Genomic DNA, 14,666 nt, shown 5'->3' with positions numbered 1-14,666 from the left:
TCTAGTAATTTCTTTATATTTATTTGAAGTCTATTTTAGTACTATTTAAAACTCTAAATATGAAAATACTTATATATTTCACAAATTTTAAAATTATATTATAAATAAATTTTGAATCCATTTGCATGTATCTAAATAATTATTGAGACTTTTAAACAGAGCTTTAATGTCAGTAAATAGATTTTATGGAGAATCTTATGTGTTTAGAAAGCAATAATACCATTATTGTCATTTGATTGAAATTTCAAGTAGTAGAGTTATTACTTAATTCTAATGCTTGGAAATTCATCAATTCATTTTTCTTTCCTTAGATAGTGCACTTTGCTCATGTTTGTTTTGATATGCTCGTAATTAGTGTCCAAGGGTTAGTGAACATGGTTTTCAATCCTACAACTTAGTGACATTTATGAACAATAATTAAGGTGTGTCTTAGCCAACTTAGCCAAACCTAGGATGAACTACACACCATTCCTTTTGGAATGAAACTTAAACTTAGAGAACTAATGTCATGTACCCAATGATCAAACTTACTTTGATTTGACATTAATCAACCTTCAAACAACTAGTAGATCTAGGTTACCCTTCTTTAAGGGTCTTAATATTCAATAAATTCAAATAAATCAAATAAAATTCCTAGAAAATCTAAATCAACCTCAATCAATTCTAATTAACTCAAAATCAAAGTTACAATCCTTAAAATTTAAAATAAAGGCCAAAATCTCATTAATCCCTAAAATACCCTTGATTAACTCTTAATTAAACATTAACTCAATAAATACATTAAAATTCATAAAAAATCAAATAAAACTTAATAAAATTCAGAGATTAATCTATTCAATTTAAATAAATTTTGTAATCATTTTCTAATCTAATTTCATTAATAAATCATTCTTCTTTTAATTAAATTCATTAAAAATTCAACAATTCTTTAAAAATTCTAAATATTACAATAAAATCTATTAAAAATTAAACTAATTTTTAATTCATCTAAACTAAATTAATTTGATAATTTGATTGATTAAAATTTATTTTAATCAATCAAATTTGATTATTAATTTAGATTAGATGAATTATGGCCTTTATGCCTAAATCCCGATTCCTTTTGGAAAGCTTTAGGCATTTTGACTTAAGGGGCCTTTAATATACTTAAATAACCAAAAGATTTACTATGTATTGTGCATGACTCCTTTTAGGAAGGCACTAATACATTTAGATTTATTTGGAGATCTTTAAACAAATATAATAACACACTGACCTTATACGACATGCTAGATTCTTTCGGGAGGGCATGTAGTATTACATTCATAAGGTCCCTTTCTCTTTCTCTAATAAAATATTTAGGGACTCTCAAATAAACACTTGTCTTCCATATAAGGTGGGTGTTTGTTTTGAAAGTCTTAGGACTTATAAATTGATAACTTCCTGTACTTAGGGAGTTATCAATCTATAAATTCTTTAAAATTAAATCAAATAACTTTAACTTCTAAAATTGGAATAATTTGAAAATTCAAATACACTTTACTTAAATTCTAATTAAATTCTCACTCGGCCTTTAATAAATCAATCCTAATAATACATGTAATTCAAACAATAATTCATATAGGACATATCCAAGCCACACGACCTCTTTCACACATTTAGATGCTTGCTAGGACAACCAACTTTAGCTTAGGCTAGGCCGGTGGTTTGTTGTAATTTGTTTGCGGGTGTCTTGCCTAGAGGACACCTATGTGTGTTTGCTTACTTTTCTGTACTGCATAGCATGCATATTTACTTTTCTATCAGTGCACCAGAGAGCGGAGTGAATAAAGTGAGAGCTGCATACTTTACTTTCTTGCATTTATATCTGTTCACAACGCACTCATAACATGCATAATTATACATAACTGCTTCTATTTTCCTGTCTTTTATATTACTGCAGAAGTAGAATGTTCCTAGGGATCGATGTACTTGTAAAGAAATATAAAGCTTTATTTTCTTAGAATTGTTGTATATAGATTGAGTCTTTAAAGCGTCTTGAGTCTGTAAAAGAATTAAAGATAACTGCTTATATATATACAAATGAGGCTCCAAAAAGTAATATCCTCCTCCAGGAGGATGTTCCTTTTTGGAATTCTATAGAAGACCCGGAGCCTGAAGACCATAAGCAGTTGTATTTAATTCTATCTTCTCGTAGGCTTAGAACCCAAGTTTGTTGTCGGTGGAGCCTGACCATCTTTACTTTACTGCAAATTCTGGGATGTAACCGATAAATTCTATATTAATAAAATATGCTCTTTTATACATAACTGTTTCATGCATCATTAGCATTCGTATAGATTTTCAATTTTTGTAAGCATATTATCCTGCATTCGGGTTAAACTCTTTAACCCCTTCCTTGATTCTTAGGATAGAGCCATCTCAAATCTTGCATTCATCGGCGAATTATTGTGATTAAGATTGTTAGCTGGCAGCCCACTCTATGCAGGTGGTAAGTCCATAATGTATAAACCCTCTCTCTGCACATTCTTTCTAATCAAACTCTAACTCTTCTAAATTCAACCTAAAGTCTATAATCTAAAGCCTAATCGTGAAAATTTAAATTAGCCCAAATATTTAGTTAAATTTATATATAATTTTGAAATAATTTAGTCTTCATTTAGATCGAGAGTATTCTCTTAGGAGATGTAATTAACTATAGGGACTTGCCCCTATAGGGAGTCTAGATCCCAGAATAATCTAAACCCTATCCTAGTTTCCTTTCTAAGGTAGGGGAAAGATCTGTGAACATAGACATTGTTTTATCTATATTTTAAAATTTATTCCCATAATCAAAAGATAGGTGGATAATCGATCTGCTTTTACAGGCAGGTCGAATATCTTCTATACACATAGGTACACTAAAAGGGGTAAAATCAATCATAAAACTCGCATGGGCCCCGGCGAGCGAGTTATTGGTATACATGTGACGTCTGGGGATGCTGCACAGGTCAATAAAGTTGAACCCGATCATCCTAAACAGGTAGGTAGGAGTCCATAAGGTTCAGCAAATGATTACAAAATACCCCCAAACACCCGCATGGGTCCCGGCAAGCATGTTTTGGATATACACATGACGTATAGGGATGCTGCGCAGGTCGATAAGTGAATTCAAGTTCAAACCCAATCATTCTATACGGATCAATAGGAGTCGACAATGTTCGAACCAACAAACAAATATAAGGTCGCGACGACCGGTATATTTGTTTTACTGTATTCATATTAGACTTTCAAGGCCTATAACAATGAGAATTCACTAACAAATTCATAGAGTTCACGAAACCCTATTTTTCTAAACATGTAAATAGGAGTATACAGGGTTCGAATCATCAGATAAATAGACGATCATGAAGTTGACTGAAATATTTATTTTATGCATTCATATTAGGCCTTCAAGGCTTATAACAATGAAAATTCATTCACAAAGGCATAAAGCCTACGAAACCTGATCCCCTATCGTCAAGTTAATAGGGTTGACAAGATTTAATAAAAAAAAATGACTCCAAACACCTCGAGATGACCGTGTTAAATGAAAATCTCAACCGGAAGAGTATTTTCCAAATAATCTCAAATGTCATCCAAATACTCAAAATCCAAATTTTCAAAATCATTTGAAATCCTAAAAATCTCAAAATTCAGCTATTTAAAAATTGAAATTCAATCATCAAGTGCTTAAAGAAAAATTCATCCACCCTCCGCAACAGTTTGTCGGGGTGGACAAATTCAAAAATAATTTCAGCTCACAAAGAGCTAATGTCTAGTCGAAAATAATAAAATATCACTATGATCCATTCTCAAAAAATCTTCTGCTAGTAATGACGTGGTATGTGTCTTCTAACTGATAATTTTGCCGCTAAATGACATCGCAGGATAAACAGTTATGACCCGAGGCCCTCTGAACCGAGTGGTTTTGTCGCCAAATGGCACCACGAAATACCGGTTATGGCCAGAGTCAAAACGCTCCTTAGTGGCATCAAATCCTTGAGATATGAATCAATAAGATATAATGAATAGGGTACAAAGCCTTATGTTAGCTAAGGTGGATTCAAATTTGTCTCCTTAGACAACATTCACTCCAGGTCTACAAGGTACCCTTGGACGAAGCAACCCATGGCTGCTGATGATGATTCTTCTATCAGGTTGGGTCGACTACCTCCTCTGACTAAGTAGACCAGGGACCACGATGGCTTGGGATGACGGAACCATGGGATCTTGATCGGGTCTATCATCCATTCCCCCACCATCTGCTTTAAGTGCAAGATGGTGAAATTTCTGTTTTAAATATCAACACTTCAAATTTCTAAATACTCATGCTCATGTTCCTATATGCCAGATAACTTGTATTTATACGTATTTGATTGATGACTAACCTTAATCAAAAGTTCTCTCGTGATCGAGAGGGGTATAGGGGTTGCGCCTATAGGAAACCAGAACTCAGATCATAAAGTCCTCGCAAAATGAGGGCAAAATCTCTGGGTAGTGCAGTATCTACAAACTCATCTGTCTTCCCAAAATTTAACCTGGAATTTAATCCGTTAAAACTCCCTCGCAAAAAAAAAAGCAAACAGTGCGGGCAGAGGCTGGGGCCGAATTTTCGGAGCCCACAGATTTCTGATGACTCCGCTTGGGTTTGGTTTCTCTTTCCATCTTTGACAAGTCGTCGAAATGCTATAGTAGCAGCAAAAAAAATAATATTAATGTTGAGCTTTATATGATAAACATCAGGATGTAACACTTGGCCCCTTTCTAAAAAAGTCATCATTGAAAGGTCTCGATATAGGTAAAAGCAACCATCTATTATAATGGTTGAGCAAATAAAGAGTCAAAATATGTATGGTGAGCATCGGGGTGTGACAGTTGGATGCATATCAAAGAATCCACCGCCGAAAGATCCCGACATAAGTAAAAATAAATATAGAGACCCACATCTCTAGAAAAAAATATATTCAAAGAATGGTCTGACATTTAATGTGTGCCCCTAGAGATTTACCATTAAAGAAATTCGTCAAAAGTGAGTCCTAAAGATGGCCCCTACATACAATGTTCTTGATGGTTGACACCTTGAAGAATCTTTCAAGAAATCCCATCACTTTTCAAATATATCCTCTCAAACTGAGGAAGATCCTCGCATCAGTGTCATTCTATCAAAAAACCAAGCGGAGGAAATAAAAGAACTCATCTGTGAATCCAATGATTGCTTTGTCTAGACATATGTTGAGATACCCAGCTTATCCCTTGATGTAGCAATTCACAGATTAGCCATCAAACTAGATGCAACACCCATCAAGCAAGCTAAAAAAAAAATGAGATTGGAGATTGAAGAACAAGTTATTGCAGAAACAAAGAAGCTCATAGATGCAAGCTTCATCCGAGAAGAAAAATATATCGATTGGACGGTCAATATTGTCCATGTTAAAAAGAAGAATGGACAGATTCGTATATGTATCAACTTTCGGGACCTCAACAATGCATGTCTAAAAGACGATTTTTCGCTCGCTATATCCGAACTCTTGGTGGACAACATGTCCAACTACGACATGATCTTCTTCATGGATGGATCGTCAGAATACAATCAAGTTAAGATGGCGCTTGAGGATGAAAAGCACACGTCGTTCAGAATGCCCATCAACATTTTCTGCTATACGGTCATGCCCTTTGGCCTGAAGAATGCCGGTGTCACCTATCAACGGGCAATGACTCGTATCTTTGATGAGCTAATATATCAAAAAGTCTAGTGTTATGTGGACGACCTTGTTGTCAAGAGCATAGATCGGAAAGACCACCTAAGTGATCTGAGAATCGTGTTTGAGAGAATTACAAAATTTGATCTGAAAATGAACCATCTCAAATGTGCTTTTGGGGTCTCCTCTGGCAAATTCTTGGGGTACGTTGTTCGTCATCGAGGTATCGAGATCAACCCCAACAAAATCAAGGCAATTATGGAGATGCCGCCTCCTAAAAACCTTCAACAACTTCGTTATTTGCAAGGACAATTGACTTTCATTCAGTGATTCATATTGAATTTGTCAGGTAGGTTACAGCCATTTTCGAAGCTGATGAAGAAAGATGTTCGTTTCAAGTGGGACGAAGAGTGCCAGGATGCATTTAACAAAATCGAAGGATACTTGTTAAATCCGTCAATTCTCACAACGCCAATCCCGGGGAAGCCTCTTATACTGTATACGACAGCACTAGAAGAGTCCCTCGAAGCATTATTGACCCAACACAATGAAGAAGGAAAAGAAAATGCACTTTATTACATCAGTTGAAGATTGATTGGAATATAAATCTGCTATTCTCCAATTGAGAAGCATTACCTAACTTTGATTTTTGCAGTTCAGAAACTCCGCCACTACATGCTCTCTCACAAAGTTACATTGATATCAAAGATTGATCTGTTGAAGTTCTTGATGACAAGAACAACACTGACAGGTCGTCTAGCAAGGTGGATAATATTATTACTACAATTTGATATCACGTACATGCCACAAAGGCGGTGAAAGGACAAGTCTTGGTAGATTTTCTCGCCGCACATCCTATCCCGACAGACTCTCCACTCAATGATGATTTACCTGATGAGCAAATTATGTAGGTCGAGGAAGATGAAAAGCTACCATTCTGAGAGATGTACTTCGATGAGGCATCGTCGATTAAACCTGCCCGACCTCCAAAAATTGCAAGAGCCCGAGCAGGTATCAGTATTGTTCTCATATCACCTGAAGGAGGCATAATGAGGTTTTCATTCAGTTTGACTGAACCTTGAACAAACAACGAAGCCGAGTATGAAGCTCTAATAGTTGATTGGAGATCGCAATCGACGTCAAAATTCAAAATCTTCAAATCTTCGGCGACTCTCAACTTGTGATAAATCAAGTCTTGAGCGTTTACAAGATTTGTAATGTTGAGTTGGCTCATTACTGGTGGACCCTTGAGCTCCCGAAGCAAGTTCTAAATGTTAAAATAGTTCAAATTTCTCGAGGACAGAACGCCAAAGAAGATTGCTTGACCAAATTGGTTAAGGAAATTGCAAACACCAATGAGGAGAAGCCTATATTCATCAGCATTTACAATCGTCAGATCTTAGAGCCCGCTTTGTTACAATTCCCGAAGGCAGAGGGAATTTCAAATTCAAGTCAGCAGGATGAAACTCCAGTTGACCCTCAACCTCTCTATTAGATCATTATGAAAAATTATCCTGAAGGATATCACGTGGCCAAGAGACGTAAAGCTAGCCAAGCTTCAGAATCATGGTTGCATTGTCTCGATGTTGAGGAAGGAGATGATTGGAGGCAACCCTTCATCGACTATTTTAAAGAAAATAAACTCCTGACATATATAAGTCTCTTGTTACACAAATTTGAAAAAGAGCATTGCGATATGCATTTGTCAATGCACATTGTACAGACGAGTTTTTGATCAAATGTGGCTTAGATGTCTAAGGATCAAGGAAGCGGATAAAGTAGTAGCAGAAGTTCACGAAGGACTTTGTGATGCACACCAGTCAGGTTCGAAAATGGCCGCCAAAATTAAGAGAATATGTTATTATTGGCCGACCATGGTCAGAGAATGTATTGACTACGCAAAGAGTTGTAACGAATGTCAGATCCATGGCGATGTTATACATCAGCCTCTAAATCCATTGCACCCTACAGTAGCGTCTTGACTATTTGAATGATGGGGTACAAATATAATTGGCCTAATAGATCCTCCATCATTAGCGGGACACCGTTTTATTCTGGCAGCGACAGACTACTTTTCAAAATGGGCAGAAGCGGCTCTATTCAGAGATGTCACATCCGAGCATGTGATCAATTTTTTTACCCATAACGTTGTCTATAGATTTGGTGTGCCACGCCGCATAATCTCAGACAACGGCACTACATTCAAAAGTACACAAATTTATAAGTTCGTTGATCGGCATAAAATTGATTGACGGTATTCATCTATATACAACCCGAGAGAAAATGGCCTGAAAGAGGCCTTCAACAAGATATTGGTGAAATTGTTGAAAAAGATCCTCACCAAGAATAAAAGAGAGTGGCATACGAAGAAGGCAGAAGCATTATGGGTATATCGTATAACGTATTAGACACCAACTAAAACCACTCCATATTCATTGGTATTCGGTGTTGAAGCTGTATTATTATTGGAGATTGAACTATCGTCACTCCAGGTAACAATTCAGAATGACCTTATCCAAGAACAAAATGCTCGCTTAAGAATGGAAGAGTTTAACGCACTTGATGAACTCAGGCTACAAGCTCAACAAAATCTAGAGATTTATCGAGAAAAAATGACAAAATCCTTCGATCGTATGGTGCGTCCTCGGGCATTTCAAGAAGAAGAATTGATCCTGGTGCTGAGAAGGCCAATCATCACACACCGAAGAATTGGTGGCAAATTTGTGTCCAATTGGGAGGGCCCCTTTGTTATCGAGAAGTTGTTTCAAGGAGAAGCTTATCAACTTATCGACTTGGAAGGTCAGAGACCTATGCCGCCAATCAACGGCCGATATCTGAAGAAATACTACGCATGAAGTTGTCCAAGAAAATGTTATATTCAATGTGTTATGTATTCTATACATATTTACTATTATATATACATTTTATATTTTAAAATTTTCTTGTATTAAAAGAATGCATTTCAAAATCTTCCCATAAGACTGGAGGCATTTTAAATATTTATTCGGGTCGACATCGCATCGCGTGCTGAGATCCCTGAATAAATATTTAAAATCTCAAAGATATAAAGCCTATTCGTAATGTCTCTATAAGGCGGGGGCATTTTAAATATTTATTTGAAAAGATATCATGCTATGCGACGAGATCTCCAAATAAATATTTAAAATTTTATAATTTTAAATTTATTCTATTCTAGAATGTCCCTACTAGACTAGGGGCATTTTAAATATTTATTTGGGTCGACATTGTGTTGCGTGCTGAGATCCCCGAATAAATATTTAAAATTATCAATTCAAATATTCTTTTATGCTGAAGAATACAACAATCTTTTTTTTCAAAGTATATGCAAGCGATCTTAAAAAATTCAAGACATCAATGTATAAAGATTCAAAAGTCAAGGAAGAGACTTTTGTGGCTACACACTCCTACAAATTAAGTCAGAAAAGGTTGAAGTCTTTTGACAACTTGAAGCTTAAGGTTCGAATGGGTGTAAAAGGTCGGATCCAATAAGCCCAAATATAGCCGGATCGCTGGCAGCTTCGTCTACTCAACAAGCCATAAGAAAGGCCGTAGTAGCGGGACCCCCACTTCGTCAACCCGTCAGTAGAGACTGTAGGAAGCACGAAGACTAATTTGACTTGATAAGTTCAAGTGATCGAAGACTTCAAAATTCTCCTAAATGACTGGAGAATCAAAGTTCCAGTGAAAAGAAGGAATCTCGAGCAACTATCAAATGTGTGTAGACTCCAAATCTTCAACCACAAATGAGAACTCCAAATCTACCAACTTCAGTAAAATCAGCATTGGGGAACGCATTTCCCATAGCTCAAGTATGAAGCTTGAATGAGTGTAAGAGGCTGGATCCAACACGCCCAAATATGGTCGGATCGCTGGCATCTTTGTATACTCAACAAGTCATAAAAAAGGCTGTAGTAGAGGAACCCCCATTTCAGCAACCAGAGGACGAAGAGTTGTCAAATCCCAGCTCTCCTAATCTGATAAACTCAAGTGACTCATATTAAAGTCTTCTCAAATGGTTAAGGATAAAGATACTACCTACATTTGGTACTATCAACCAAATCCAAAACCTACGAATCCTTCAACAAATCCGTAAAGCATAAAGCGAGAATCGAATGAATTCTTCTTCAACAAGTCCGTCAAAGCACAAAACAAAGGATCGAAGAAATTATCCTGAAGTTCACAAAGGCTCAAGGCTGAACTAAAAGGATTCTGTCATCAACAAGTTCGTTATGCACAAAGCTCTGGACCGATTACAGCCAAAACAACCATTCTTTCATGACACCATCATGGTGGAATGAGTTAAGTTTGCCTTGCTTTGATACATTATGGAAAAAGTAGTTTTGTTGGATTTTTTGTATCCATGATTCGGGGTTTCCATCGAAAATTGTGGCATGGAGATGTGCATTATTTTAAAAGGGTTATCACTCATAAGATCCTTGGAAGGTTATATCGTAACTAAGGACTTGGATTGATTGTCCGACTTTGGACAACTAGGCTACTTCTATTCTTGTTTTACTTCAACAAATTAATCGGAGCTGAATGTCGCTCATCATCTTTATGAGTTGTTGGATTTGGTCTTCCATAGTTGGGTTGAGGTCGATAGCTTTTACTTTCGAATGAGTGTTATTAGCCATGGTTGATTATGTCACGACCAGGCCCGGTTAGCTCGTATATACGAGGCGGGAACGAAGTCGGACGATCAAAATGATTTAATCATCATATTTCAAATAAAACATTTTCCAAAAGACTTCAATATGAATATAAAAGCGCCTCTAAACTTTTTCCAAAACATATAGATAACATTCAAACCATTACAAAAAGAAGTTCATGTACAAGGTGGTATAAACTTAATCTATTCATTCATGATAAAACCACCAAAACATTGATAACTAAAAACAACAGTAATAACCTGTCACCCGTTGCGCGACGACTATAAGTAAACCTCGGGTGATCCGCCATCACTTATGAGAGGGTTCTCTTGAAAATTTACCAAAACTAAGGAGTGAACTACGCTCAGTAGAAATTTCTAATCCTAAACATGTTCATATGACTTAAAAATGAAATGTACATTTTTAAACAAAAAGGGACATGCTCTTTTCTTTTCTTTTCTTTTCTTGCTCATGATATCTTGTTTATATCATATGAATGAAAAATAATTTAGGTGCCACATGCATATGTCATTTAGATATGTATGAAATGAATGTCATCTCACTTATTTAACATATTCAACCATCCCGGAGTACCAGGGGTGTACTGATCAGGTACACAAACCTCTTTTGGTCATTTATTCTTTTTTTCTCATTTGCCCCAAGGGCCATAATGTTCCCGTACTGTTCATGTGTGCTTTTGTACCGTCTTTGATACTCCGTAATCAATCATGCACAATCATTTCTATATTATTTTCATATGAACATATATTCCTTCATTTTCATACAAAGTCATATATTTCCATAAATTAATGTATGACATGAATCTTTAATCATGAATTAGATAACTTATAATAATTACACTTAAGCATGAAAGAATCAATGAATTAACTAGATTGCATGTGTATTGCATGGGTAACAACTATTCCATTTCTCAAATCATGTCATAAGAGCTTAACAAAAATGATATAAACATGATAAGGAAAAGAATTCATACCTCCAAAACCTATGAAATCTGTTTCTTCTCCGCTTTCTTTACTCTTCTTCTTGTCACTACCTATAGACAAATAACTCAATTTAAATTTCTTGCCAATTTAAACTTTATGTTTCACAACTTCTTTTATAGGCTTCCCATAATCTTCTTCCACCTATCTTTAAGGTAAAAGAACATCAACCTCATACAAAATTGTGATTTTTGTCCAAATAAATTTCGGATTTAAATAAAATATAAAGTATAGGAACCTAAAAATTCATCCAATTCATCCTAAATCCTTCTAAAACGTTCATCTTTCTTATACTTATAAATGAATCCTTATTATTTTCGGAATTAATCATAAAATAATGAAGAAAATTATTTTTCTTTCTCAAAATTACAATTTCTTATATTTAGAGATCTCTCTAAATCATTTGAAATACCTTTAGTGAACATGCCATACTAGAATCCCTAAGTTTGTGAAAACCCTAAGTTTTCCCTAATTTTTAAACTCAAAATTCTTTAAGAAAATTTTGTATTTTTTATACCAAAATTATTCCCTCAAGTCCTTCTAGCAATCGTCATAGAAATTTCATCAAAAAGAGAAACCCTAAATTTCGGATTTAGTGTTTTGCTTAAAAATTTTGACATGAATGGTAGGAAAACATAGATCAAAGCAAACCCTAAAGATTTCCTAAAGAAATCCCAAAAAAATATCAAACTTAGAATTTTTCTATGCAAAAATCTCATGAAAACTTCCATTTCTTTTAAGAAAAACTTATCTCAAGTCTTCCCCTATGCTTTTCCTAAAGACCCTTGCCGAAATCTCGCCCGCCGAGCTCTCCCGTTGCCACTCCTCCCTTTCTCTCGTGTGCGGCCGAAGGAAACAACAAGGGACCGAAATGTTCGGTCCCTTAGGCGGATGAGGGGGCTTAAGGAGATTTAGGAAGTAAAATTATGCATGTATTCTTCTCCCCCTTACTCGAAAAGATGAGGATATCACTTCCTCATTTCTGACTCTTTCTCCCACGTGGCATTCTTCTCCAATCCATGCTTCCATAGTACCTTCACAAATGGTGTATCTCTACTTCTAAGTTGCTTCACACTGAACTCCAGAATACGATCTGGTTTTTCAACATATGTAAGATCTGGTTGTAAGTCCACATCTTCCGATATGATCTTAGAAGGATCATCCGATATATACTTCCTCAGTGACGAAACATGAAACACATTGTGGAGAGCATATGTAGTAGGTAAAGCTAATCTGTAGGCCACTTTCCCAATCCTTTCCACTATCTCAAAAGGACCAATGTAGCGAGGACTAAGTTTGTCAACCTTGCCAAAACGAAGTACACCCTTCATCAGCCTAATCTTTAAGAAAACAAAGTCTCCCACATTGAATTCCACAAAGCGGTGCTTAGCTTCATAATACTTCTTCTGCCTATCTTGAACTGCTAGCAACCTATCCCTGATTAATTTGATTTTGCTTGTGTCATTATCAACAATATCTGATCCAATTACCTTCCTCTCACTTGTCTCTGCCCAACAAAGTGGTGTTTTGTATTTCCTTCCATAGAGGGCTTCATAAGGCGTCATTCCTATGCTGGCTTGGAAATTGTTGTTGTAAGCAAACTCTATCAAAGGGATATGAGATTCCCAACTTCCACCAAAATCAAGAATGCACAATCTCAATAAGTCTTCAAGAGTTTGAATAGTCATCTCTGTTTGCTCATCAGTCTGAGGATGAAAGGCTGTACTGAATGTCAATCTAGTGCCCATAACCTCTTGTACTTTCCTCCAAAGTTTAGAAGTAAATCTACCATCTCGGTCAGATACTATGGACTTAGGCACGCCATGCAATCGTACAATCTCAGCCACATACAACATTGCGAGCTTCTCAACTGAATCAGTCAATCAGATAGGCAAAAAGTGAGCAGACTTTGTAAGTCTATCAATGACAACCCAAATAGCATCATAACCCTGTCGTGATCGAGGTAACCCTGACACGAAATCCATAACAATATCATCCCACTTCCACTCTGGAATCGGTAAAGGTTGAAGTAATCCACTTGGCCTTTGATGTTCAACCTTTACCAACTGACATGCAGTGCACTTGGCAACAAAATCAGCTACACTCCTCTTCAATCCGGGCCACCAAAATAGACCCTTAAGGTCTTGATACATCTTAGTAGTACCAGGGTGGATAGTATAAGCAGAGAAATGAGCTTCAGATAGAACATCCTTCCTCAAATCAATAACATTAGGTACACAGACCTTGCCTTTATACCAAAGGAGATTGTCCTCATCAAGAATAAAATTCTCCTCATGTCCAGCCTTTACTAATTGTATGATCTTCACAAAATCTGGATCTTTCCATAAAGCTTCAACTATCTTACTTTTCAAATCAGCTTGCACAGTCAACTGACTCAACCATCCTACATTTCCAGTTGTAGGAAGTACCACTGATAACTCTAACCTATCCATCTCTTCAATCAGCTTCTCTTGTTGAGTTAGCAAATTATTTAACTTTGTAGACAGTTTTCTACTCAAAGCATCAGCAACAGTATTGGCTCTTCCCGGATGATACTGAATGTTCAAATCATAGTCATTGAGCAGTTTCATCCATCTCCTCTGCCTCAAGTTCAGCTCTTTATGAGAAAAGATATATTTCAGATTCTGATGATCAGTGAACACTTCACAATGTACGTCATATAAGTAGTGTCTCCAAATCTTCAAGGCAAAGACTACAACAGCAAGCTCCAAATCGTGGGTTAGGTAGTTCTTCTCATTATTCTTCAATTGCTTAGAAGCATAGGCAACTACTCTCCCATGTTGCATCAAGACACAACCCAAACCCTTCAGCAACGCATCGCTGAAAATCTGAAATCCTTCAGTACCTGAAGGAATCGTAAGAATCGGTGCAGTCATCAAACGAGTCTTTAACTCTTGAAAGGCTTCCTCACACTAACTGCTCCACTCAAATTTAACGGCCTTCTGAGTCAATCTACTCAAAGGTGCAGCAACTTGGAAAATCCCTCTACAAACCGTCTGTAGTAACCAGCTAACCCAAGGAAACTCCGTATCTCAGTCACTGTCATAGGTCTTGGCCATTCAGTTATAGCCTGCACCTTATGCTGGTCCACAGAAATACCATCTCCACTAATGACATGACCCAGAAAAGTCACATTCTTCAGCCAAAACTTGCATTTAGAAAACTTGGCAAACAAATCATTGCCTCTTAGAGTTTGCAACACTGACTGGAGATGATTGGCATGATGCTTTTCATCCCACAAAACTAGCCTCGATCGTCGCTCTTCGACGCCTTTA

At 36.4% G+C, this 14,666-nt stretch overlaps 1 protein-coding gene across 1 annotated transcript; it reads left to right on the top strand.

Annotated features, from left to right (window-relative positions):
- The first annotated feature begins 5,600 nt into the window (after positions 1 to 5,600).
- LOC114579981 lies at positions 5,601 to 8,554 on the top strand. The gene is made up of 4 exons (XM_028696235.1): positions 5,601 to 5,718; positions 6,049 to 6,196; positions 6,611 to 6,710; positions 8,108 to 8,554. Exons 1-4 carry the CDS (start codon positions 5,601 to 5,603, stop codon positions 8,552 to 8,554), a joined length of 813 nt encoding a protein of 270 aa, XP_028552068.1.
- Positions 8,555 to 14,666: the final 6,112 nt, after the last annotated feature.

Source organism: Dendrobium catenatum, unplaced genomic scaffold, assembly GCF_001605985.2.
Source record: "Dendrobium catenatum unplaced genomic scaffold, ASM160598v2 fragScaff_scaffold_720, whole genome shotgun sequence".
Lineage (NCBI taxonomy): Eukaryota > Viridiplantae > Streptophyta > Magnoliopsida > Asparagales > Orchidaceae > Dendrobium > Dendrobium catenatum.
Note: the sequence above shows the minus strand (reverse complement) of the source record. Positions and strands in the feature narration are given on the sequence as shown.